Source organism: Diplotaxodon limnothrissa, linkage group LG16 (assembly GCF_057381915.1).
Source record: "Diplotaxodon limnothrissa isolate DT_005_m linkage group LG16, D_limnothrissa_male_GT1.1, whole genome shotgun sequence".
NCBI classification, from domain to species: Eukaryota; Metazoa; Chordata; class Actinopteri; order Cichliformes; family Cichlidae; genus Diplotaxodon; species Diplotaxodon limnothrissa.
The window spans coordinates 33,874,123-33,902,120 of record NC_140611.1 but is presented as its reverse complement, the minus strand read 5'-3'; the positions used below and the strand labels follow the sequence as shown (position 1 = coordinate 33,902,120).

Sequence of the window (27,998 nt, the reverse complement as noted above, 5' to 3'; positions counted from 1 at the left end):
TGATCTATGGACGGGTTATCAAACTTTGCTCTCTCGGTTTATACCCGCTAATGTGCCGTTGAGTTTCCCCGTAAAGCACCTGACAGCTCGCCGGGAGCCCTTCGGATTACAGAGTTCAAATGAAAGCCGTGATTCTCGCCGCCGGGTACGGAACCAGGCTCCAGAGAGATGTGTTGGCGGACACCACCGGAAGGTTCGCCCACCTGGCGCACGTAGCCAAGCCGCTGCTGCCCGTCGGTCGGTGCCCTTTGAGCTCACACTGGATCCACGCGCTGACAGTGTCCAGCTCCGTGGACACCATCTATGTCGTGGTAAATAACCAGTAACTAGGTCCAATAACTGACTCCATTTCACAGGAATCTGATCCGACTCTGCGTAACTGTTAAAATGATAAACCAGGTTTGAATATGTGTGGACAACAGTGTTGGGGAGTAACGGAATACATGTACCGCCATTACGTATTTAAAATACAAAATATGAGTAGGGATGGGTATTGATAAGATTTTCACCATTTAGATTCCATTTTCGATTCTGTTTAACGATTCGATTCTTTATCGATTCTCTTATCGATTCTTTTTTTTTTAAAAAGGAGAACACTAAGGTCGATTAGCTTAGAACTTTGTTTTATAGCTTCTCTTTGAACAAGATAGAAATTTAGGAGTAACATGGCCTTACAAACCCAACAGTGAGATCTTAAGAGATCCAGCCTATGGCTCTTTAATGGGGTGTCACAGGGTCCCCAGGAAAAATAATTGTAAATGTAAAATAATAAAATAAATATTCTTCTGTAGCAATAACAAAGTATAACATAAATTATTCTGTAGCAATTACACAAGAATATCCAGTAATGTCCCTGCCTACAATTAAACACACTCACTTACCGTAAATCGGGGGCATCTGCTGTGGCAAATGGGTGCAAGTCTTTTACCTCAAACTTAGTCACTGCTCGGTGACATTCGTCTATCCTGGCATGAAAGGAGATGCTACCGGTAGACTGCAGCGAGAACTGCCAGCATCTGAGCCAGACTCTCTCTGTCTCTCTCATCATGGTCACCTAAATGCACAGTAATGTGCATTTAGGTGGGGCATGTATTCTGTAATCTGTAGTGGAATACATTTTAAAAGTAACCTTCCCAACACTGGTGGACAAACACATCAAAGATAGTTCCCTGATTCACTTTACATGTTAGTTAAATAGATAGAGATAAAGTGTTAGGCACAGCCCAGACAGCAAGGAGACATTGAACTGATGTTGATTTTTCATCTGATCCATCAGAATCGTCAGGATTGAAATGTCAATGAAATATCAATGTTGAAACAACATTAAAATACTGATGAAACCTGACATTGACATTGAAATAACATTGATTCATTGTTGTTCTGTTATTGTTGATTGTTGATCTATTTATAGTTGACTATGTGACAACAATCACGTAGTGAGTACCTTCTCTTCTGATGTAATGATTATGATAATGATCAGTAACGTGCAGGTCTGTGACCCACTCTTATCCTCTGCTGATCTCCACAGACCAACACTCTGTACCTCAGGGCGTTTGAAGAATGGGCAACAAATTTCACAAATGTCCAGATCCTCAGCGACCAGACGACAAGCAATGATGTAATCCTTTACACTCCGCTTCCATACCGTCCTCTGACCTGTAATCTAAAGATTTTTTTACACATGCCCCGCAGCACTGAGCAGTGTTGGTCAAGTTACTTGAAAAAAGTAATCCTGCTACTTTACTGATTACTTATTTTCAAAAGTAATTAGTTACTTTTTAAAACATGATTTATCCCCTAAATACGTAATAAAGCGATAGATCTTTCAGCCCAATTCTACTTTTTCTGCATAATCCATCATTTAAAATGTAATCAAATGAAAAAGTCTCTTTTTAAAACTTGTTTTATTAGTTTTAATCTTTTAACTTTATGCATCAAGCAAGCATTAAATGCTATGCAACATTCTCTGACTGGAAGAAATTTGTTTAACATTTAAACCTATTTTCTGCATATTCCAGCATATAAAATTAAATAGTTTTTTGTTTACACTCACTCTTTCAAATAGATGCACGTAAAACGCAGCAGAAAATAAATAAAATCAAAGACTCAGCGGCCCTGTTGCTCTATTTTCACCTGTATAGCAGGAGTGGGGCAGGCAGAGGTTTGCCCTGGTGCAGGTGTGCCGCAGCGGTCAGTGGAAGAATTTGGCAGTTTCTCTGTAAATTTCACATTCCAGCGGCAGCGTATTTGGTGCTTGCTCGGACGTTTAGGGGTTTTCTTCCCATGCAGTGAGCAGCGAACGATAATGTTTTTGACACTTTTTACGGAATCAAACTCAAAGTAAGGTCCGTTCTTCCACGCTTTAAACGCTGCACGGTCATACTCTCTCCTGCACACAGCTGTTGCCACTCGCTTACGTCATTGTCATGAGACACTCTCGCAAAAAAAATCACGGTTTTAGTAACGCAGTAATGCAGCGTGCTTACGGGAAAGTAAGTAAGTAACAGTAATCTAATGAAGGTAAACCTTTGCATAGTTTCATTAAATATGCTAAAGCTCTTCTACATTAAGTAAGCTGTTGATTCCGATGTCAGGCAGGGATTTTCTTCTCAGATCTGGTTGATTACCTGGACTGATTTGTCCTTCACCAGGAACGACTGGGCGCCGTGGCCTGCCTGCAGCTCGCTGTGAAGCACTTTAACATAGAAGATCATGTCATAGTTATCGGAGGGTAAGTTTGTGTTCCTTAGCTCATGGTAAACTGTAGTTTTGAGTGTGTAAACAGCTCTGAGATGTAGCTCTCTCCCTGTCCATCCTGAACAGTGACACCCTCTTCAAAGAAGATTTCAGCCTCAGGAAAGTTAAAGAGAGGTTCTCTGATGTCCAGTCGAAGTGGGAAGACAGTTGCCTTGTGCTGTCGTATCAGTGCAGAGACGAGGGTGAGGTTAATAAAGCTGTTCACGTGTCCAACATCAGCCGTGGCTTTGCGTCTTCTTCCCAGTTAGTTCTGTATTTTATGTTTGTGTGTTCAGAAACCCAGAAATATGGAATCCTGGAGGCAGACACTGATCTTCGTGTCCTCTGTATGAAGGAGAAGCCTCTTCCCTCAGAGACAAAGTCCAGGAGAGCAGTAAGTTCAACACAAATGGTCAGAATGTGGTAAAATATACACTCAGGGATCTTAGGGTTAAAGACTGTAAATGAAAGATGGAACTTTACTACCCGGACTCAGAACACAGAGCTGACTATTTTTGGTTTTCAGTGCCCTTGTTTCTACGTGTTTTCAAAAAGAAGTCTTCGTCTGTTGGACACTTTCCTTGAGGAAAAGAAGGTAAACGAAATAAGCCGACACTCCACAATTAAGTTATGTTTTTATTATTAACGAGAAGCTTAATATTTCCACAGGATGCTCCAATCACAGAGAAAGACGCTCCCGGAAACTTTGTGTCTTGGCTCATTCCGAGGTAATTTCAGCTGGGAGAAATCTGAGTTTTACTCCAAATAAATAATTTCCGCTTTTTGTGTGTTTCAGAAGGAATCAGGGTTTCATTTTGAATCTGTTCTTGTATTTTTCATATACTTAAATGACACTCAAGCTTAGATGATGGCAGACTGTTGTATTCTTTTTTTTTCAGGAAACCTGTTTACATTCAGGAAATTTCTGGGCGTTTTGATGTTGGAAACTTGCCATCATATGTTGAATGTGATCTGTACTTCAAAGAAAAACTTCAGGACGTTGAGTCGTACATGGTGTAAAAGGACGTTTATTTTTTTTTAAACTGATCCAAGAAGAAAATTATCGTGTGTGACTGTAAATACACCTTTAAGTTTATGATCAATCTTTTCTATAAATGTTATTTTATTAATCTAAACAATGTGGAGTCTTGTGCATTTGTCCGAGGCCTTCTCGCGGCTGTTCTCCATCTTTGCGATGCGGGAGCCAAACTGCATGGCTCTCTTGGGCAGGACGGCCGATTGACCGAGGCCCAGTCGCCTTGCCGTCATCCTCAGGAGGAGTTTCTCGCCGACTCCTCGAGGAAGCGACAGATCGGCTTTCTGCCACACGGGAAGCGAATTCAAGTAGCTCACCACGTCTTCGTCCAAGTACGGAAACCTGCAGAGTCCACAGAGGAGAGCGCCTTTAATCTGCGGTGCTCAAAATAAATTCTACACTGAGCTGCAGTTTCAACCAGTACACCAGTCATGATTTCATACGTGACATGAATTTTTTAAGAATAACAAGAGATAAAACACCCACTGTGATTTTTTTTAAGCCACCTTACACAGTGCTGTGGAGGCGAGCTGTATTAACTGTTCATGCCTCTCAGTTCAATTATGTGATTAAATGAAAAAATGAATCATAATTTGGCAAAAATGTTTATTTACACTAAAAAATCCAATTTGTTGTGCTCTTTGCACTTATTGACAAATAAAACTTATACCAGCTGATCTGCAAATAAGAGGACATTTATTCCACTTCGGGTATTTAAAGAGCTCAAACTTAGAGGAAAAAAAAGCTGAGACTTTATCATAATAAATCTTTTTTTTTTTAAATATAATTTGCGTATTGGCCAGAATTTCAAAACCCATTCCAGTTTACAACCTTATATTAAAGCTATGAAAGTGTGCTATTTAGCTTCATTATCAGTGTACAGACACCTCAGTTTAAAATCTCTGCCTGTAGAAAATTCACAGAAACGGACGGCACATCCTTCAAACAGAAACGGCATGCTGCTTAAATTTTAACCAGACATGAACAAAAATATTATTTTAAGTTGTTTTCATTTCAGTTTTTCCCTGAGTGGTTCCGCTTACTGACAGCAGGTGGCAGTAAAATGTTTTTAAAAACATGATAAAAATTAGTAAAAGCTGTGCTTTTTTTTCTTTTTTTAAACATCAGGAAGGAAAACCACCTATCTGTTAGACATCAAGGATACACATGGGATGTTATAAAGACCCCAGATTCATTAAAATAAACATCTTACCCACCACACAGACAAAACAAGCTTCACTTGCAGACCTACCGAGCTTCCTTTCCATGGTCCCCGATCACTCTGTCGTCTCTGCCCAAATTCCTGGAGGAGATCCGGCCCAGCTCCATGGCCAGCTCCTGGATCAAGCCTTCGTGTCCAGAGGTCTTAAACCGGACTCGGTGCCTGGAGTAACCAGCCAGCTGCTCATCTGCTCCGATTCCGGTCAAAATGACCTGCACAAATCAGAAACGTCTCTGATAACAAGTTTTTAAAGTTAAATGTGGAATAATTCTGCTTTCCACCAGCTCTGTATTTTTCTAGCTCACAATAATCCTAATCTATCTTAAACTGGCCTTTAACACCATTTATGACCCAAACTCTTTTATTCCTGAGAATCCTCCTCAAACAACAGTTTCATCAAATTAAAAAAAAGTTATACTGAGCTCTCACACCCTCCTTCCTACAAAAGAAACTCCGCTCTTTGTCACCTTTGCAGACGACGTGAATGGCCTCTGGTGGTTTCCCTCCGCGATGAATCCCACTCCTCTTGCAGCGAACCAAACAGCACAGCCGATGCTGTCGTCCAGCACCGTGTCCAGCGGATGCACCAGGTGACAGACGTGCACCAGGCGCTTTTCCTGCAGCTCCTCCTGCGTTACGTTAATCTCCACAAAGTTCCATTTCCTCTCAGGGTTAAGTTCTTGTAGTTCCCTGAGCCCAGCTCTTCCAGTGATTCTGTCAGGAACGTCAAAGGGGCTCAACACTTGGGAATTTCCCTGATCAGCTTTTAAATCTATGGGCTTATTTTTGGGCTTTCTCGAGGACTCGTTCTTCTTTTTGGGCTCCTGTAGTTTAAAGGCCACATTCAACAGGTCTACAGGCTCATGTGCAGGTACGTGACGGTCAGCTAAAGCAGCCAGGATCATTGAATCAATGCCTCCTGAGAAAAGTATGGCAACACGAGCACAGTCAATAGCAGGAGGAGAGAGGTTTAGAGCCCTGAAAGGTAGAGACTGAACGCGTCTCCTCACTGCCTCGCTGAGAACGTCGATGAGATGATTCACCTCATCAGTTTTCTCCTCACTGCCCAGCAGCTTCTCCAGATCCTCCACAGACAGACATGAGTTTGAGTGAATTTCTGTATCATTTAATGTTTCTGGAAGAGACACATTCATAGGTGGAACAGGTGAAGAGAGTTCAAGACCTGACTGGTTCATCACAGCACTGCAACCTCTCGGGATGGACTCCAACACCTGAGGTATGGTGTCATTACTGACATCACTTTCTGCATGAGCCCAAGGATAAACCTCAAATGCCACACAGCCAGCTTCTGCTGCCGCCTTGAGGTTAACCCTGAACACACCAGCTGCCGGGACTTCCTGCCACACGCACTGTTTGGGACCAGAAGTGTGAGCAGCCACAGAAGTTAGAGTCAGTTCGCCGGCCTCTGCGTCAAATGTCCATAATAAGCTCCGCCTACCAAAGAAATCTCGGCCAAACCACAGGTAGTCTCCTGCCTTCTGGTAGTAAACAAACCCCCATGGTCCACGAATAGCAGACAGGACAGTGAGAATCTCTGAAGGGGCATTGCAGGATGATAGCCGCTGAGCTAAAACCGTGGTGTCATTCTCCTCTGGCGTCACCGGCAGGCCACTGAAAATCTCTCCATTCCACAGCAGGATGTTTCCGGCGGCGTCTTGAAGCGGCTGAGCAGTGAGGAGACCTCTCATGTGAAGAACGTGAGCAGAGAATAAACAGCAATAGCTGAGATCTGAGCCTGTGATGGCGAGGTCCTGGCTCAAATTGGGCCCTCTCCTTTTTAAATGTTCATAAACTCTTTGATTCCACTGAGAGTGAGCGGACGCCAGACTCAGCGCACAGAAGATCCCACACATCGCGGCGTTGCTGTGGCCTCAGATATCCTGAAGTTCCTTTTTCATATAATCAAGCTCCTCTGGAAACAGAACAATGCACTAGTTACATGATGCCATAACATTGTGCCTTCACTGTAGGCCTATTATGGCATAAAACACGCTGCTGACTGTTTAATTATTTAACAAAACAAAAAAAAAAAAAAAAGGGGGGGATCCTGTTCCCAACTTTACTGGCATCAAATTCAAAATGAGCAAATACAGGAAAAGCCAGCAAAGACAGAACACACAAAAACAGCCAAGCACTGAGACAACCAAGAATAACAAGACTTTCCAACATTTCCAGTGTTTGTTTTTACCTCACTGCAAATATTTCTCAAACCTACGTCTGAAAAAAGTCCTTTATTGAGCAATTTCTCATGCATAAACTTAAAATAAACAATGCAGCTCAGAAACAATCCCACAGTGATGCCGGTGACTTTTCAATCTTTAGCTTGTCTTGATAACGACACCTGAAGTTTGATTGACATATTCTTGAAAATCTAATGGAGTTTTGTTCAGAAGAACTCTGGACTGGACGAGATGTTCTGGGCATGTACTAAAAGAGGAGGCCCTGGGATAGATACAGGACAGACTGGAGCTATCACATCTCTCAGCTGGCCTGGAAACACATTGGTCTTCCTCCAAATTAGCAGGTGGAGGTGTTTAAGGAAGGGAGGTCTGGCCTTCTCTGCTTAGATTACTGCCCCCAGTCTCCCACTATCCTGGATAGCAGCAGAAAACGATTGGATGGATGGATGTTAAAAAATAAACAAAGCAGGATAAATCTGTTTTTTGCTTCTACCCTGTTTGACACATAATGTATCACATTTTTCAAAAATAATAAACTCTCAGTCAATTTTTTTTTTTTTTTTTAGAATTTTTGTTCATCTTTACTTCCAAGTTTTCACCTCTCAACCAGAGACATTTCCATCATCTTACTTTTGCACGAAGTGAGTGTCTGACTTCTCTCTCCCACAAAGAAGATGTTACTGTTCCTCTGCTGGATGTAGACTTTCTGCGGGGGAAACAATCTGCATTAATCCACATTTATACTTTCAAAACACATGACTGCACCAGCCTAACAACATAGTAACCCATGTGATTTGCGTGTTTCCCATCATAACTGCACAAATAATGATGTGATCTAATAAATTTTGAGACTTTCCACTTCCTCCACTTACCCTGTTTTTCTTCAGATTGCAGAGCTCGTCCACAAGAACCTTCTGCTCTTTAATCTGTAACACGGAAAGTTTCACCGATAAAAACTACACTATCTGAATCTGTTAAGACACATAAAGCTAACAGAAGCGGCAGAATAATTATATATAACGAAAATAACCAAAAGTCTATGTATTTGGGAGACATCCGGTGGTCTGTAACAGCCACATTAGCCGTATTAGCATGTTTGGGCTAACGCTACCTTCTTGTTCAGTTCTTCTTTTACTGCGGCCTGTCCTTCAAACTGCTCGTCACTGCTGCAGCTTTTTGAAGACATGATGGTGCGAAGAAACGTAGAAAAAACTGTCCAGAGTTTTTATTAATAAAACCAAACCTGGTTCATACAGAGTAAGCTCATGCGTCTAACCAGAATGAAGCTTTTCCGGGTGCTGAATGTTCACACAGTTTGAACTCTACTGCCTCCTGCTGGTGGGCGGTGATATAGCCATTCAACTGAATCATTCATCTGTATCAAAAAATACAGATATTAATTTGTGCATGGTCGAATTTTTTTTTTAACTTTTTCTATTTGTTTTCTTTTTTTTTTACAAGAGCAAACCACTTAAGTTTAAGACTTTCTTCAACCTCCAAAGGTAGCCAGCCTGAAACCCCTGGCATTTGTTTTGGCACTTACCTTGAAGCATTATCTAATTAACATTATTTTAATGTGCACCAAAACCAGTCAGTTTCAAAATAAGCCAAAGTCCATTCACTTAAACATGGCTGTCTATCTATGTTCATCTCACTAGGCTTTTATCAAAGTCAGCCTTGTTTGGAGCCTACTGAGGTGGTTCAGGTGATGTATGTCCAGGATGCCTCCTGGATTCCTCCTAGGTGAGGTGTTTTAGGCATTTTTTTTTTACTGGTAGGAGACCCTTCAATAGACCCGGGTCATGAAGGAGCGATTATGTCTCTCAGCCGGCTTGGACCGTCCTAAAAGAGCTGGAGAATGTGCCCGGGGAAAGTGAGGTCTAGGTATGACTGTCACTTTTCTCTCAATTAGGACCACAGATGTCAACCTGCCCCACACAGCAGACACACTTGGGTCTAATCTGGACGTCTTCAGTTAGCAAATATGCAGATCACACATCACAAACTCTGGGTTACTGCAGATGTCGGGTGGGCTAGATGCCACAGCACACCTGACATTCGGTCTATAAAGGTGAATTTGTGGCTCTGCTGAGCTAGCTAGACTCATCCTAATGACATTTAGGCCATTTAGGCCAAATCCGTCAAGCACCTTTTAAACTTGACAAACACACCTGCCTGAAGCCTCACGTTGCTTCGCTGTCCACTCAGCTGCAATGCCTTATTGATCGGAAACAGCTGTCAGATGTTTGCAGTCTCATTCCCTGAAAGCGAGGGCTGTCATTTCAGGAACAGCGGCCACAGGTTGCCACAGCCGGCCAGACTGTGACCCTAGATGTTTATTTTTCTGTGGTGGAGTTGTCAGGCACATATAAAACTCATTGGCCTTATATCCACAAAAACTAAACCGACCACAGCCCTGTTGTGCTCCCAAAACGGTGATTACGACCATTGTTTCTTTGGTCACTCAGATGGTTGGTCATCTTTCTGTATCAGGTGTTGTGACCTTGATACCTCAAGAGCCATGCCTCGGGTATTTGGATTTTATCAGATTTTGTTGAAATACGACTGAGCTGTTCTTTAACACCTTCATTGCAACAGAGCACAAAAAAAGAGGAGAAGCATAAAGAATAGATGAATAAGAGATTTCCCATCTTGCACCTGGATCCCTTCTTTAGCTGCGGCTGGTAAATGTGAGACAACTTTGAGCCACAAGAGGCAGGTCATCCAAATATTTTTATCCAGGAGTACAAATTTAGCTGATGTAAACACAGCTTGTTGTTGCACATCCCGGGATCCCTTCAGGGACAGACGTACCTGCAGGTCACATGACCACAAAATGACAGAGCAGCCGCCTGACCGCTGATGACAGCTACCTGACACAGCGGCCCACTAATAGTGGAGCTGGTAATCTGTTTGTAGCGGCTCAGTGTGTGCAGGCTTTGAGACGGTTGGGCGCTCTGTAAAAGATCACAAAGGAACTGAAGCTCCTATTGTCATCACCCGGCTCAAAATACGTGCTTATGTTACCTGTCGCTGTCAGTTTTGCTCCCTCATGCAATGAGACAGCACAGTATGCATATGCACTGCATTTGTTTTCATGTGCATTCACAGAGCTTCGTCCTAAAATAACTCAACCTCCAACCTGCTTGGATCACACATTAAGAGTTAAATTTAGGGCTGGATTAATCTACTGGAAGGAACCTGGGCTAAAAGAAGCTGCACTGATTCTCTTTGTGTCTGTAAATTAGTGGATTTGTTAGTAATTACCAGTTATCATGGTAAAACTCAACATCAAAACCACCAAGTATTCTTAAACACAGGACCTCCCGGGGGGTGGCGTCTTCAGGGGGATCCCCTTTGGGTCTTCTGGAATGCAGGGTGGTGCTCTAGGGCCAAAAACTGTAGTTCCTTTAGTGGCCACTTGAGACTTCCTCCATAAATTAGTCAAGTCCCATAGACTCCCAACTCTACAGCAGAAATAAACAAGTTTACAACCTGCTACAAAAAACAGTTTTGGTCTATCTGATTAGTTTCACCCTCCATAATAAGCTTTTAGTAGGTTAATATTTTTCAAAGTCATCCAGCTAGATTTCGATAAGGCTCAAAGTTAGAGCTGTGTCCAGTTTGATTGAGGAATGTGCTGAGACAAGGAGCCGTAGCCAACTGCTTTATCTTCTCTGAGTTACTGAAATATACCTCTCCATCATGGCCTGTTTGCAGTTTATTAATTGCATCAATATCAAAGCCCTCTCACTCTTTGACTTGTCTTTGCAAGGGTTCGTTTCACCCCCTTGTCTATATTCAGTCTTTATTTTTATACAATTAAAGTTCATTGAGCTGCAGCAGCTTTGTGCAATACTGTACTAGTGTTATCTGATACCTTAGGTCTCCATAGACTTCCAACTCAAGAAAACAAACATGGAGAAGGAAAAAATACAAACATGAATGCTGAGTCCAAAACTAAAGTGTGGCGTCAGAGTGGCTGCTGGTGACACTGGTGGTAGGTACGACGTTTTTGTTATGTTCCTCGAGCTGTTTTAAGGTGCAGGCGGACACATTGTCCTGTGGGAGGAGACCACAGACATGCAGCGGTGCTATTTCCATACAAGTGCAGAGTTAGTCTGAAACAAATTTTAGGTGGACAGTGCTTGTCTAAGTAATATCCAAATGAAAGTCAGGTGTCTTGTCAGGATCATGACAAGAAGATCAATGTCAATAGTTTTAATGAAGCATACAAAAAATGTATAAAACCTTTAACCTCTTATCAGATGCTAAGTAAGCACATTTTCAGGAACTGGAAATTGTGATGTTTATTATTTTAGTACTACCGTTCATCTATTATTAACTTTTCCATTGGGTGTTCCAAAAAGGTGGAAAGTCCAGTGAGAGCATTGTATTTATATAATCCTAAGCAGGACACCGATAACCTGGTAAATTAATATCTTATTCACATTTCTTCTAAGTGGAAGGTGCACGTATTAACAAGGATAAGATAATAAAATTATTAACAAATTACACAGCTTGCAGAAAGTTAAAAAAAAAACCCATCCACTTCTAGTTAGCAACTTTTAAAACCACGAATTAACAGTTTGCATCACAGACAACTCAAATATTAGATTTAAAGAGGTCATGAACCAGATTACATCTTAGCTTGGTACAGTAGATTTCTGGTTTTATATTTCTGCTCAGGTTAAGCTGTATCATTGAATGTAGAATTGTGCTTTGGAGCAGTTTTGCAACCTTTGGACAGATCCAACTCAGGCATCTGCTCTTTGATTTCTCTTGGAAATCCAGCCTTGAATAAACTTTTCTCATGCCTATAAATAAGCAGGAAATGAGTGACCATCTCCTGCTTATACTACTTTACCCAGTGCAATAATATTTATGAAAGGAAGAAGATGAAGATCATTAAAACACATCACAAGCATTTTGGACATCGTAAACAATACTTTAGTGCCAAATTAGACGTGAATGCTCACCTATAAAGAATTCTGGAGATGCATTTGTTTTTATGCATCACAAAGCTGCAGTTTTTCTTTCTACACTCCAGAATGTGATGCAACCGGTCGTCAGATTTTAGAGTAATTTTGCAACAAGGATTTAAGTAACCAACAGAACTGCAATGAGATCCTCCCACAAAGAGCAAAGAGGCTCTGCTTTGTCACATGTCATTTTGATGGACTGCGTTCAGTGTGTTTGTGGGTGTTTTTGACCTTGAGACAGATTAGGAGCTTCACAGAGTCCATTTTTGTTTTCATGCTTAAGCTTTCGTAACACCGCAGGGCTGAGGTGGTAAAACTGGAAGGTTTAGTTGAGTTTGTGCAAAGTTTTGTGTTGCAAATGGATAAAAACAACAGCTCTAAATTTGCATCAAACCCAACAAAAGTAAAGCACTTGATCTTTGTGGTATAATATGAAAGCCACATAGAACCTGCCCCCACAGGACCGAGCACAATACAGGGCTGTATGTGTGGGTATTATTCACTGGAGTGTGCTAAAAAAACCCTCAAAAAACCTAAACTGTGTCACTGGAGAGCAGTCATGATGTTTCAGTGAGGGTCTCACTCAGCTGATCAGAGTTCATACAATGTGCAGTTAAAAGAGACATACATGCAGGTGTTCACTGAGTGTTTATTGCGGCCCGAGGAGGCTTCATCCATGCAAGCTGTAATTACAGCTGTAATACTGTTCTGTTGACAAAGTGCACGAATGCAAGTCATCCGAATGTGCACTATGTACACAAGTTTTACCTCCAAACTCACCTGCAGCAGCAAGCAGGAGGTAAACAGCTCCACTAGGTCAGCGCAATAACCAAAAGTTTCTTTTGTATGTGGTATCACGTGGGCAGAAAACGCTCCATTAATCTTTAACCTTTGATATAACTCTGCTCTCCCTTGGTCTTTGGCTTTTCTCTGATTCAATTTAAAAGAAAGAATGGCATGCAAAAGAATCATACTAGATCTAAAACTTTTAACATATTTTCACAAAAGAATACTTATACTTCAATGAAGCACTAATAATATTTGGAAACGGTACAAATGTGTAGGTCACACATGCGTCATGGTGTTTTAATGCATCAGTTAAAATTTATGTAAGTGTTTTAAAGCATTTAAATGCCTTGTATATACAATATGTAACTTTAAATACCATAGACTGCATATCAAAGATGGCCAAAGAAATTGTGACATCATAATGTTGAGCAAAGTCCAGGGTGAACATTTTCACCTTCACTATGTTCCCGTTTTGAAACCAGATGTCACAAGCTACATGCGTGCAGAGAATTGTTAATCACATGCTGAAGCAAACTGTGGTTTATGCTTCTTTCAGACTCCAATAAAAAACACAATTTACAAAGTGAACTTCATGTTCCACTTCATGTGGGACTGCTGAACTATACAACCAGAGGAGTCGCCCTCTGCTGGCCATTAACAGAAAATCATGTTTAAGGGACTTCCACATTGGATTCTGGATCTGTGAACAACTTATAAAATCTGTGTTGTAGAAGCAAGTCTTGCCACTCATTCAGTTATCTAAATTAACTTTATTGTGGTCACCAGAACATAAAATTGTTATAATGACATATATGTCATATAAAAAAAACACATGCTTAAACAGTTTGTTGACTTTTACGCTTTCACCACCATCTTTGCTGATGCAGAACTTTCCAGTATGTTTTATTTCTAATCCTTTCAACTATATTTTAACTGTATTTTAATATCTATTAAAATATGCTTTGGGGTTGTCTACCATATCAGATCAGAAGCTGGCAAGTGGTTGCTGGTGGTTGTTGGTACTATCAGTCACACAGAAGGTGCTGCTCCAAAAACATCCTTATGATTGCAGATTGTTGCTGTTCGTTGTACTTTGAATGGAAGATGCAGAACTGTCTACAACACCCTCCAACTAATAGTAAAATTGAAATAAAACTTTTAAAAGTGCAAAAAACATTCACCTTCAAAGTAAAAGTTGTGCCTCTGTGTTCCAGACATGTTTCAAAAGGTGGTGCTTTTATTTTGAAGACTGATTTTCTCTGTTTGTGCTTTTGTTGCATTTTTCACAGTTTCATAGATGTTTGGAGAGACTTTGGTGAGTGTTTGCAGTCGGTGTCTTCCATGCAAATTACGGTCGACTGCTGCAATCTGCTAGAGAAGAAAGCGATTGCAAAGATTTTTGTGGTGCAGCAATTTGCACTTCTTTGTGACTAATTTCAGCAACCTCAAGCAACCACAGAGAAACTGGTTGAGGAATACAGATTTTTCCCTGGCAACCAGTTTTGGCAAATGGTCACAGCAAAAATGGCAGATAATTGGTTAGTGGTCACTTCAATCTAAAACTTCAACAGGCCTTGATATTCTCCTGATTTTCTTTCGGCTGTTCTCTTTAGGGGTCACCACAGCGGATCATCTCCCTCCATCTTAACCTATCCCTAGCACCTTCCTCTGTGACACAACCCCCCTGCATCTTTGAACCTCCTCTGTGGTCTTCCTCTTCCTTGCTAGGCAGTTCTATATTCATTGTAATCCATTTTCAATAAATTAAATTGAGTTTAATTTATATAGCACCAATTTAGAACAACAGTGGCCTCAATCTGCTTTATAATCTAAAGACCCTACAATATTAGACAGAAACCCCAACAATCAGACGACCCCCTATGGTCAGACAGTTGGCGACAGTGGGAAGGAAAAACTCCTTTTTAACAGGAAGAAACCTGCAGAACCCCCGCAAGGAGGGAAAGCCTTATATTCAACACATTTATTACTATTCACATTTTTTTAATTGTCTTTCAAAATATTTAAGATAAAAACATTGTTAATGTATTTTTTAGCTAACAATTTTAACTGTCATGCATGCTATTAGCTAATAATTTCAATTTCGTGTCCATTATAGTTACCCAACAGTTTAATTTCCTTATTTATATCTTTATTATTTTTCTTAAATGTCTGTATAAAACTTGAATTTCTTTTCAATAATAATGATCATCATCATCATCATCATAATAATAATAATAATAATAACAAGAATAACAAGAATAACAATAATAGTAAATAATCATGCATGTTGCTAGGAGGTAAACAAGTGGAGGAGGGGAGCATTTAAAACCGAAGCTCACCTTTGTGAGAGGAACCGGAGGGTTTAACTGTAACAAGGTAACAATGACACCATTTTCTGCTCCTATAGTGCATTTTTTTCTTCTTCTTCTTTTTTTTTTCTTTACGTAGGCAGGACCGCGTCTGGTTTTGACACAGGGGTAAAGAAAGGGCAGTCACGTGACCGCGCGGGGTATATTCGAGGCGGGTCGTAAACAGAGCAGCAGCAGCTGCGGAGAGCAGAGCCGAGCAGACAGTCCACAGGAGCCCAGCTGACAGGAGCTCGTCTCCCGGTTTCGTGTCCCTGCGACCCACCCGGCCTTTCGGGCTATAAAATCATTTCTTTCCAACTTCAGCTACAGTGATAGCTAAGTTTGGAGAGGAGAAAAAGGGAGAAACGCCGTGTCTTCTTTTGTTTTTTCCGGTTATTGTGTCAGTTAGGTGCAGAGGTAGTCGGAGTCGACCTCCTTTTGCATTACAAAAGGGGATCTAGCAGAAAAGAGAGAATATATATTAGACATATCAAGCCGGTTGTTTCTATCTGAAGAGCTTTAAAATGGATAACTCTGGAACTAAAAAGACGTGCATGGGTGAGTTGTTTTTCTGTTGCAGGAGAAATTACTGAATATTTCCCAGGAGAGGAGCCTGAGTGTCACAGATGGGTATCGAACACCAGCTGTAACATGTTTTCTCCACAGAATCCACCCAAGACTTCTTCACCTCGGCCAAATTTCTCATCTACATGGGCCACGCTCTGTCAACATGGGTGAGCACACACTGTTTATAACCAGCATTGTATTATAACCATGCTCATGTCCATCTAACTGACATCACACAGTAAATGTATGCATGTTCACCTTGATGACTATATTTATTTGTGGCCATCCAGTGTTAAATCAAACCTAATGCGTTATTAGTTTTGTTATTGCTGTTTTATATGTCATTACAACTGTGCAAACTCATTTATTTTTGCACCTGCAGCTAGCCACACAGTACTCTATTTACAAATAGCTTTAAATATCTGAATATCTGAATTTAAATTCCTCAGGGTGACCGGATGTGGAACTTCGCTGTGGCAGTTTTCCTGGTGGAGCTGTACGGGAACAGCCTGCTGCTCACTGCCGTGTATGGGCTGGTGGTGGCTGGCTCGGTGCTCCTGCTGGGAGCCATCATCGGGGACTGGGTGGACAAAAACCCCAGGCTTAAAGGTAAGTTTAATCTGGGTTATGTGTGGCACTTTTTGGCTCAGTTTGGTGGGCTTGAATTGGGTTTCTGGCAGTTCTTTTTGCTGGTCAGATGTCACAACACCTCTGACATTTGGCCCATATAAGGGCCAGGACCTGTAGCTTGCCCTGAGTCAACACCGTCAGCCAAGGACAAAGAAAACTGTAAATAGTTACTGCAGTCTGGGATGTAAAACCAGGTGTTTGACTGTGAACATGAATTCCCTTGAACACAGACATTTAACAGTTAAACTGGAAAATAATTACACAGAAGAATTTGGCAAAGACATGAAATGAGCTTCTTTGCACCATAATGAATGTGTTGTGTCTGATCAGATCTCTGTCCCTAATGCCTGTCGTGGTCTTTCCACAGTGGCCCAGACTTCGCTGCTGGTCCAGAACAGTTGTGTCATCGCGTGCGGGGTCCTCCTCATGCTTGTTTTCCAGTTCAAAGACCAGCTCACGGAGCTCTACAATGGATGGATTCTGGTAAGATCCCCTGTCCTGTTTCAACCTGTTTTGGTGGGGATTTGCACTGAAAGCATTTTTACCTCCTTTCTTTAAGCTGAGGTTGAAACGTTCCTACTTTCACTCACTGATGCGAGTTCCCCTGTCAGTGTGATTTATGGAGTGAGCACAGCTTATCCACAGAGGATTGCAACAGCTCCACTAGAATTTTTTAATGTTCATTTGAACTCAAGTTAATCATCTTGAAATCATAAACTTATTATAAGCAAATCGATGAACAAAATCTGTAGAATTTACACTTGAGTATTTAATGCTTTAGTGGTTTTTTTTAAAGCAGTAGAAAGAGCCTGTTTCTAAAATATTTGTGGGTGTAACCTGTCTTATCAAACGACTATCAGGACACAGCCTGAAGTGGACTCCCACAGATACTTACTGAAGCATCAAAAATAGTAAAAAAAAAATTTAATAGAAAATTTAAAAAGAAAGAGGCCTATCAGATAATTTATTCTAATGCAAACTAAAAGCACCTATTCACTTCAATATATCAAATAATTCAAACACAGTTAACAGCGGAAAAACAGTAAAATGTGAAAGTGAAAATGAGTAATACACATAATTAGTTTGTAGTACACCAATCAATTATTTAGATATTTAAACTTTTTTTCTTTCAAATCTAATCCGGTGTACACATGACTGCTGATGAGTACAAATTTCTCTCTAACAGACTGAACTTCTGTTTTTATAATAAATAAGAAATCAATAATTCCTCATTTAAGTTTCCTCTTTCTCTCTGCTCATGATTTCAAGGGAAAGACCCAAAAGTTAACACCAAAGCAAGTTAAAATTTCAAGACATAGCAGTATTCATATTTGCAAAACTCTTTCTATTGTCATCAGTTCCTCCTTAAATTAAATAACGCCGCTCTTGAGGCAGTTGGACAAAACATGGCACTTGAACTGAGTTTACATGAAGTTTATTCTGAATAAAATCAGTCAAATCCGAGAAAGGTTCCCATAGTTCAGTGAACCTTGGGAACCTTACATTCATACTATGAATATTTTCTAGGCCCTCAGAGTACACAGGAGTGGGTCCGTTTTCACTCTGTTAAATGAGTTTTATCCCAATTTTCTAATCCATCATAACTCTTATAAGTACCAATGATATTCACATTAAAGTTCTGTTAAAAACTGTAGCTGGATCAGGTAGCACTACTCATGTCCGTTAAACCATTGGTGCTCGTGTAGGTCTGAAAAATTAATTAAGGCCTTTATTTTACACAACTGAAGTACTTGTAAATTACACCATCACGTAGCAGCTTTTGTCTTCTTCAGGATGTAACTTGAAGAAGCGAAAGCTGATAAGCTTTGGTGATAAGCTGCTACGTGTTTCATAGCAAATCCAGCACCTTGTACTACGAAAGAGTTTATCATACAAAGCTGGTTATCACCTCAGACCTGCACGTTCACATGATCATATGACTCGTCCAGAGAAAGCAATCCCTATGAGTGTCACCTACTCCAGTCAGAGACATTATCACATTATGATCAAATGGTGATCACAAATCTCTAAAAAACATTTTTTTTAAAATATAACAGCAAAACGCAACATTGTTGTTAAAAAGAAACAGTTAATGCAGAAAACCATTATTCTGATCTTTAGTGTACAGAGCAGTAAAATAAAAATTTTAATTACACTTAATTATTTTCTGGCTGAGGCTGAGGGTTTTTTTTCCCTGCTGTGGAGTATTTACTATTTAAGGGTTTGAGAGTAAAGATTAAATACAAAATCAATATTCAAATGTAGTTTACACATTAGATATGATGTCAGCAATTAAAGTGGAGGTGTCCTGGTTATGATCAAATGTTAACGATTAAAGTAAAATAAAATTGTTGTAGAGTTTTGATTGCCAACAGATAAAAAAAACAAAATGAAATAAAGTTGCGTCAAAAGATCTATATTTATCAGGGAAACACAAAGACATTAAAATGCTCCTATTCTCCTCGTAATGAAATCTTTTAGGAATGGTGATGCTGTTTTCTGAAGATTGGTCAGTAGGAGTTAATTTCATACCTGTTGGTTTTCATCTGAAACTTAACGTGCTCTGGAGCAGGTTACCATGGCACGTTAAGACGTAAATCACCTTCATAGTACTGTACAAAAATGAGATTTTTTCCTTAGATTGTGACACTTGGAGTGGCTGTGAAGTTGACTTATTTTTAGTTTTAACAGAGTTTTTCAGCCCTGAAAATTTCAGATGTATATCTCATTTGATTATGAAGGTATGAGGGCTCAAAATATTGGAAAAATCCAAAAATTTGAATACAGGTTCAGCAACTCTGAAAACATTCAAAGTGTGCTGGTAAAGATTTGCTTTGGATCAATTAAATAAACTAAGATTGAAATAATTAGCTGATTCTGAAGGAGTCATGTGGAGGATTACTCAGATTTATTTATTTATTAATGCATTGATCCAAGAGTGTCCACATAAACTTCTCTGTAGCTAAATCTGTACCTGACTTCAGTTTTTCTCCCTGAATGCAGATGTGAAGCATTACAGTTAAAAAGTGAAACACTTCCAGGAGAAAGTCAGCAATGACTTTCTCTAAAGTTTGATTTCACTTCAAGACGAATCTTGAATCTTGAGTAAAGGGGGTTAGAAAACAAGTAGATTCTCAAGCCTGCAGTAGATTTAACATACGAGTACATACATACTACAACAGGAAAGCTACTGGGGACCAGGTGTTTCAGTTATTTCTTTTTTACACTTGTTGAGCTATGTGACTAAACAGGAGCTCCCTCACTGATCTCCGCGATCCAGAGATCCAGAACTGCAAACTGTTCAAGTTTCCGTTCATCACAGGAGACGGGTTTGGGTGTCGGGTTGAAACACAGAAGCCCTCCAGCGTTGTTCTTTTGTGTTTGAAGTATCTGTGGGAAAATGGGGCTATTTCTCTAGCGGTCAGAGAGTTCAGAGGGCTGGCTGTTGTCGGAGTGCTGGTGGAGGTGGTGAGAGACTGGTGAAACAGGAGATTTAGTGTCTTGCTGAACGCTGTGCAGTCAGCAGGTTGTTCAAGGCCAGTCACATGACACAGAGAGAAATGTGGCTGGGCCTGCTGAAGCATTTCTGTTTTTTTATTGTTTCTATACTGACCAGAGCAGCTGTGTGAAAATGCATGCACAGACCCACAAACAGAGTCTGCTTCAGAAAAATGTGCAGTTTCTGCTGAAATTTTTAATTTTAACTAATGATATAGATTTTTTTTTCAACAGGAAGTTATTGATTTGACACGTAGTGGGAACGGTTGACATTTGATTTCATTCTTAAAGAGCTAATCAGGTCGGATTTTGAGAGTTAGAAAAAGTTGAGAAACTCATGTTCCCTTTACCCTTGACACCTTCTGTTGAGGGATCTGGTCCATGCTTTGCAGCCAGTTAAAATGACCCACTTTTTGAAGACAAGTTCCTGAAGATGTTCATCACTGTGACAGATTCCATCTGAACTTGTTGGGCTTCATACTCTCAATTGACACTCAGCTCACACTGCCGTCTCTCTGTTATCCACTGTGGTGTAGCCAACATTGACATTTTTCTAGTGTTTGTTTTTGTAAATTTTGGCATTTAATGCAGATTGTAGCAGAGTGCACAACCTTACGTAATTTATGTTTAGCCTCATCGTATCTTTAATAATTACTCTGGTGGTGTTTCCCCTTGGTAGACTGCTTAGTGGTTCCGGGTGATGCCCCCCCCCCCCCCCAGGTTAGTCAGGACTAGCTTCCCTGTCATCAGACTTAGACATTTGGGGTCAGTTGGTGTCTATTCAGTATGTTTTTAGATGATTGAACACTTGCTGGGAAGCTTTTTCTGCCCTTCAGTCAGCTCTAGCCTCTATCTTTTGTTCTCCCGTCTCATATTTCCTACTGCCCCTCCCCCCTTAAACCGTCACAGCAGAAACAAACATGACCATAAATGACTGCAAAATGGAGAGTATAACCCTGTGATAAAATTTCACAAAGGCACAAAAATTAGGCAAGCTAGATAAATAAAAACATGCATATTGAATCTTTTTTAAAAATATATTTATCTGTTCCCTTGGCTAAACTGTGCAGCTGTACTGGAACAGGAATGACTACTTTGGACCCCTCCTCCACCCTAGAAACAACTCCTTTTTAAGTCAAAGGTCAAATCAGTATGGATCAATACAGATCCATCAGTGATGAAACATAAATGTCTCTTCTAATGGGAGATTTTGTCCCAGTATTTTAAATGGGAAACATGGAAAAGGGGACCATAGCCCAGAAAAAAATCGGTGAAATTCAGTGATTTAAAGGGATGACAGGTAAAATAAAGCTTAAGACTGCGCTGTCCAACAGATCGAGAAATTAAGTTAATGGTGTTAATTCTTTCATTGGAAATCCAAAGAGTTGGAGAATCAGTGCTAAAGCTGGCTCTAGCTATCCTCTAAAAAGCAACAGTGGACTCATGTGTACTTTCTCTGACACTCCAACCAAACCCCGTATTGGATTTAGATTCAACCACATGCTAAATAGGCAGATTTTCATAAACCAGAACATGCCACGAGGTACACATCAAGCTTGGGACTGCAGGCTTTTCTTTTTGGGTGTTCCAAAAAAGATGTTAACCTGAACTCGAACCTGAATTCTTGATGGGTTTATGGATGACCTTGTAAATGTTAAACGTTAAATAAAAATCATAATCTAAAATAATAATATATTATTTTAGAATATATAAAATAATCATGCTTTAGTTGAAGGCAGCTGGACTCCTTTTAGGTGTTTCATGTCATCTGAAAGGCTGAGGAGTTGCAGGTGTTTATCTTCTTATAGGGCTGTGATCTTGGAAATTGTCAAGACACGCCCAGACGTGTGAGGACGTTTGTGAGTCATTAAGGTCACAGTGGTGGAGGTGTGAATGGCAGCTCAGTTGCCTAGGAAGGGATCTCAAGATTGTTTTACAGGTAACTGATAGCTGGTGACATAGGCCACCAGTTCGGTTCAAGGATAGCCGCTCCAGTTGAACCTAAATTGTCTCCTTTTTTCCTCTGAGTTTGTTGGTCTTGAGGAGATTGTGTAAATCAACATAACTCAAATATGTGTTCATCGAAAAGGACTGAACTGTGTAGCTTTGTGGCTTAATACTGAGGTTTTTGGACTACAATGGAATTCGATGACATGAGGGAGTTAGATCTATCCGATTCTTAGTTTTTCATGTTTCATGGGAGTATTTGTCATTTTATCACACAAAGTCAGTCCAAATATAAAACTACTGTTACATTTTTTTTTATCATTTTCAGACAACTTGCTACATCCTGGTCATCACCATCGCCAACATTGCCAACCTTGCCAGCACGGCCATGTCCATTACCATCCAGAGAGACTGGGTGGTTGTTGTAGCAGGTCAGGACAGCAGCAAGTTGGCAGGTAGGTGTTTGCTATCGACTGGTGGCTTATCTTCAGATGTAGGCCTCATATGATCTGTTATCAGGTCATATGTTCAGCTGGGAGGACTTTGAACCCCGGATGCTGACTCGCTCACATTTCTTTTTCTTTTTTTTTATGTCACTGCAGTTTTCCATTGATTGTGACAAGCTGCTAGAAAGATTTGGTCACATGGTGCACAACACTTTGAACTGGTTGACCCTTATCAATCCGCTTGTGCTAGTTCTTAGTTTATATTACTGTAAACACGAATTTTAAGACCATAATCAGCTTTTTTATATCAATGTGTTAAATTAGCTGTTAAACTAACTAGCTTCTACTTCCACTCCCTTGTCAAACAGATATGAATGCCACAGTGCGGATTATTGACCAGCTGACCAACATCCTGGCTCCCATGTTAGTGGGCCAGATTATGGCCTTTGGCTCTCATTTTGTTGGCTGTGGCTTCATCTCTGGCTGGAACCTGTGCTCCATGTGTGTGGAGTACGCACTGCTGTGGAAGGTCTACCAGAAGACGCCCGCACTGGCTGTGAAAGCTGGACAGAAGGAGCAGCAGCAGGAGCTCAAACAGCTCAGCCCTACAATAGGTAAGTGCAGCATTATCTGTTTGTATCGTTGGGGAATAAAACTGACTGTGTTTTAGATTTGGTAATCGAGAACCTCCATTATTCTGCCCTTTGACAGATTTGGAGAATGGCCAGAGTCCCGAGGAGTCATCTCAGCCACTTATGAACGAAACCTCCGTTGTTGCCAAGTCTGACTCTCCCAAACAGCGCAGCTGTTGCTACCAGATGGCTGAACCCGTGCGCACCTTCAAGGCCGGCTGGGTGGCCTACTACAACCAGAACATCTTCTTCGCCGGCCTTTCACTGGCCTTTCTTTACATGACGGTGCTGGGCTTTGACTGCATCACCACAGGCTACGCCTACACACAGGGCCTCAATGGCTCGGTGCTCAGTCTGCTGATGGGAGCCTCGGCCATCTCGGGCATCTGCGGCACCGTCGCCTTCACTTGGGTTCGCAAGAAGTGTGGCCTGATCCGCACTGGCTTCATCTCCGGCATGGCCCAGCTCTCCTGCCTCATACTGTGTGTCATCTCAGTCTTCGCTCCTGGAAGCCCCTTCGACCTCAGCGTCTCACCCTTCCAGGACCTCTACACCCATCTGATTGGAGAGAAGACCCTGCCTGAAGCTGTCCACAGCCTGACCGGTGGAAACATCACTATGCCTACTACTGCCGCACCAACCCAAGAGCTGCCACCTATGCAGTCCTACATGTCTGTTAGTCTGCTGTTTGCTGGCGTAATTGCTGCTAGAGTTGGTGAGTGAAGTAGTTTATTTTTTTTCCCAATCTGGGAATACTTGCTGTATTTTAGATGCGGTGCAGAGATTTACCAAAATGGATTAGTACGCCAGCTATTAGTGGCCGAGTCCAGATGGAGAAGAATACGTCTGAAATCAGGAGTCAGTGGACGTTTGGAGAATTTTAAAGGCTTAAAAAACATTGTTAGTTTTGACTTGCATCTCTCTCTTATTTCGACTGTACTTTTATGCTACACTATTGTATTTCAAGTCGTGCAACAACAGGGTCGGTCATACTGTTGTTTGATAGGTCTTCCAAACAAAATTTCTATAAAAACACCTGCTGGAGATGATCAGTGTAGGGCCAGAAGCAGTTATTAAGTGGACTCCAGGGAAGGTCTCACTGCACATTATAGTCATAACACTGGTAATAAAAAAGGTCCACGCACCCCAAAGTGCTGATGTCCATTTTCTTAGGTGTGTTTATTTTATTCGTTAGGAAATTGGAGTGTTCAGGAACTGCTGCTCATGCTTTATTGGCATGTTCATTTCCTCTGACCAGATAGCAAATTTTCAAAATTATCACTTCCAGACAGGTGACTCAAGCAGCTTGACAAGTTGGACTGTTATATAACTTGTAAGAATGTCCCACAGGACCTCTGCAGTATCTGCAACCTTTGATGCCAGTAATATTGCCTCATTATTCCTAGTAGAGCTACTGTTGAGTACTGAAGCGGTTTTATTATGGATATAAAAAGATTATTAGAGCTGACTGTTGATCTTTGCCTCTGCCCTGCAGGTCTGTGGTCTTTTGACCTGACAGTGACCCAGCTCATCCAGGAGAATGTGATCGAGTCAGAGCGAGGTGTGATCAACGGCGTCCAGAATTCCATGAATTACCTCTTAGACCTTCTGCACTTCATCATGGTGATTCTGGCCCCAAACCCAGAGGCCTTTGGCCTTCTGGTCATCATCTCCGTCTCCTTTGTGGCCATGGGCCATATGATGTACTTTCGGTTTGCCTTCAGGAGCCTGGGCAACCGCCTCTTCCTCTGCTGTTCGCCGGAGCAGAAGGTGGAGGCGGTTGACAATCCTTCACTTCCTACCACTGTCTAATCCCATTAAAGAGACTCTGTCCTGGGTACATACATCTCAAACCTTACACTAGCCCTGCATCTTATTTATCTCACTAACATCTTAGCTTGTAGCTGGCAGAGTGCTAACGTAAAGCGTAGACAACATGCTATCGGTAGCCATTAACCATTAGCAGTAGCAGAAGAGTAGAAAGTGTTAGAAAGTAGTGAAAGTTTAGATAATGCAGGGGTTTCTGTAGCGTTTTCAGTCTGGGAGTCAGATGAGCGCCTCAGCCATACACCTATGGATCCACGCTCCTTAACACATGCATGCGCTGTCCAACAGGGGTCCATCGCTTCTGGGTGCTGTTGGAGAAATCATGGACAGTGCAGTGTAAAATCCTCTCCACCTAACAGCCCGCATGTAGCTGTAAAGATGTCTAAAAGGTGCTTCAGCAAAAAAAGGGCAGAATGAGAGAGAAATCTCATAGAGGAAGCTGAGATCCTGACAGTCAGGACGCCACTCGGGTTGCCTCTCAGTTTGGGTTCGTTGGTGCTGTCGCTGCATCCGCTCACTGTTCTCTCATAGACTTCTTTCTGTGCTGGCTTACATATATATATACGTGTGTGTGATGAGCAGGTTGTGGATACTTTTTATTTAACCAAACAGAAAACTGGGATCTTGTCTCTTTAATGTGTGGTGTTGAGCATTTAGCTGTGTTTATTCAGGAAATGCAGGCGGTGGTTTTTGTAATGACTGTATCATCAGTATTGTGTTGTGTGCTTGCAGTTGTGCCATATGAAACACAAACATCCTATGCACCCTTATCAATAGCTCGCAGTTACCAAAGTTAAAGTCCATACATGGCTTAAAAGGAAGTGAGGGAAACCAGTTTTGGCTGTCTAAGCATTCCAAATATACACAATATTTTGCATCCAGTGAAAATCTTACTGTATCTGAACCCACTTGTAGATTGTATCTAATCTTTTTTTTCTGGTAGTTTACAATTATATGAAGATGTGTTAGGGCCGTTCTAGGATTGTGGTGAATTTTTGTGGAAAGAAACTCCAAGACTAAAAAGCTGTAAAATCACACTAAAACAAATATGAATATACAAAAACACAAAAGTGCCAGAAAACGGACATCACTTACGAGGAAAAGAGAGAAAAAAAAGTTGTAAATTTATGGGAAATACAATTTTTGAGAAAGTTGTCTAGAAAAAAAGAGGTCATAAATATGTGAAAAAATTACAACTGCATAATAATCTTCTGCATAATCACAAATGCAGAAGAAAAGTCAAGATTTCCTGAGATTAAGTAATAAATTAGTCAAAGAAATTTAGGTATTCTTTGAGATTACAAAACTACCTCTTTAGTCTCTAAAATTTACATTTTAAATTTGTGAGAAGAAACTCTTAAAATTGCAAATTTATCAGAAAAAAAAACAGTATTTTGACATTAAAGAAAAAATTCTTTATATTCTCTAAAATAAAAATAAATTTATTGTGTGTACTAGAAAAATATATTTTTTGAGAATTTAGTCATACATTTATGAAGATTACAATTGGACTCGAATGTGTTTAGTTTAGTTCTCTTAAAGAAATTGTAAATTTATGATCTGGAAAAAATTTAAAATCTGGAAAAAGTCGTAATGATTCTGATTATAATGTTTTTAAGCTAAAATTAATGAGAAATTAAAACTCTTACAGAATATTAAGATATACAGTGTTGTATAGATTTACAACTTTAATAAAAAGAAGATATATCCAAGTTTCTTTCCAAATTTCTTTTTACATTTATTTTATTTCATTTTTTTCCCTCAGAATACCACCCTTACCTCCACAAGTTTTGTTTTTTGTTTTTTAAAACTTGAACGGCTCTAGCATGGATTCATATGAACATCTTAGTCTTTTGAGTTCTCTGGAGTGATTTTTTTCCAGTGATTGTCTATAACTCAGGCACTTTACGTGATTGACTTCTGTCTTTACACCTAATGCGTGATCAGGCATTAGTTCAATATGATTTTGCACAAATCTGAAGTCCCGACTTCACCCAAAACCCTCCGCACCATGCACAGTAATGCGTTCTCTCTTCAGATGTCGTTGTTTGGCGGGAGGGTACTACGGCACATATTGCAACACCCAGCACTACTACCACATGGTCATGAGGGAAAAATAACCTACCCGAGTTCCTGTGAAAAACAGCCTCGGTTTACCTCAGGCGCTCCCACGTTTCCTCAAAAAGCTACTCAGGGATCTGAGTCAGCAGGTCTTATCTGAAATCACTTTATGGCACTAAAACCCTCAACTTTTATTCAGCCGGGGTTGAAAACGTACCCATTTAGGGATTTTTGGCGCTTCTGCATGCCGTTTTTGCCATGAAGTGATTAAACAAATTAAAAAGTTTAATTTTTTAATGAATGTTTCCAGACCTTTACAGAATCACTATAATACAGAAATATCTATATAAAGAGCGTAGCATTGAAAGCCCCAAAGGTCTATTTTGTTCCCCGTAGAGTCAACCCTTCAGTTGTAAGTGGAATAACATGTTGTCTGCTTACCTTGCATTTTTACCTGTATCCTTTCCACCTCTGAACCTCCGAAATTTCACACGCCTTAATGGAAACCAGACTCGCCACACTGGCCGGTGCTCGCAGATGAAAAGGTTAACCACAATTCCAGTCGCGGAGGGTAGACGTGTTTGGGTTGGAAGGCGAGTTAACCGCACCAGGTGTGGGAGAACAGAGGGCCATTTTGTAGGGCCCGTGAAACAGGATGGAGGAGCTTTATTTTCATGTTCCACCTGCTTCACATTCAGTCTGCGCACGGGAACAAAAGCAGCTCTCAGAACAGGTCTGCTGATTCAGGAATATCCCACATGGTCATGAATGCTATATTTTCTAATGTAAATATATTTAGCTGTGAGTCGATACAAACTTAATTGGAAAACAGAAAATCAGAGTGTATACTGTTGTTGTGCTGTTTGAAAACTTTTTTTTTTTTTACATTTTTATATATGTAGTGTCAACACTTTGTGATTCTTTTTTCTGTAAGCTGTAGTTCCTTTTCATTTGAGCACATCTGTATTTTATTGCTTTCATCTCTTTCTACAAACATATACATATAAATAAAACTCTATATATCAGTGTTATTGTAGTTTGATAGAATAAAAGCACCAAATCATTAAGAAATCCTT

At 40.6% G+C, this 27,998-nt stretch overlaps 4 protein-coding genes across 4 annotated transcripts; 2 read left to right on the top strand and 2 right to left on the bottom strand.

Annotated features, from left to right (window-relative positions):
• Positions 1-3: 3 nt before the first annotated feature.
• On the top strand, positions 4-4,119 carry LOC146616557 (uncharacterized). Its single transcript, XM_085374565.1, has 8 exons — positions 4-311; positions 1,529-1,618; positions 2,652-2,731; positions 2,824-2,939; positions 3,033-3,130; positions 3,263-3,331; positions 3,406-3,464; positions 3,636-4,119. The coding sequence occupies exons 1-8, from the start codon at positions 120-122 to the stop codon at positions 3,754-3,756; spliced, it is 825 nt and encodes a 274-aa protein (XP_085230691.1). The 5' UTR covers positions 4-119; the 3' UTR covers positions 3,757-4,119.
• Positions 3,754-6,868, bottom strand: asnsd1 (asparagine synthetase domain containing 1). Its single transcript, XM_085374563.1, has 3 exons — positions 5,462-6,868; positions 5,025-5,206; positions 3,754-4,114 (listed from the first exon to the last, which is right to left on the bottom strand). Exons 1-3 carry the CDS (start codon positions 6,866-6,868, stop codon positions 3,868-3,870), a joined length of 1,836 nt encoding a protein of 611 aa, XP_085230689.1. The 3' UTR covers positions 3,754-3,867.
• asdurf (ASNSD1 upstream open reading frame) lies at positions 6,864-12,253 on the bottom strand. The gene is made up of 5 exons (XM_085374566.1): positions 12,175-12,253; positions 8,307-10,662; positions 8,068-8,121; positions 7,826-7,901; positions 6,864-6,927 (listed from the first exon to the last, which is right to left on the bottom strand). The coding sequence occupies exons 2-5, from the start codon at positions 8,379-8,381 to the stop codon at positions 6,887-6,889; spliced, it is 246 nt and encodes an 81-aa protein (XP_085230692.1). The 5' UTR covers positions 8,382-10,662; positions 12,175-12,253; the 3' UTR covers positions 6,864-6,886.
• Positions 12,254-15,520: 3,267 nt separating this feature from the next.
• On the top strand, positions 15,521-26,075 carry slc40a1 (solute carrier family 40 member 1). The gene is made up of 8 exons (XM_085373881.1): positions 15,521-15,872; positions 15,981-16,048; positions 16,331-16,490; positions 16,879-16,994; positions 22,285-22,411; positions 22,771-23,016; positions 23,114-23,749; positions 24,530-26,075. Exons 1-8 carry the CDS (start codon positions 15,839-15,841, stop codon positions 24,844-24,846), a joined length of 1,704 nt encoding a protein of 567 aa, XP_085230007.1. The 5' UTR covers positions 15,521-15,838; the 3' UTR covers positions 24,847-26,075.
• Positions 26,076-27,998: the final 1,923 nt, after the last annotated feature.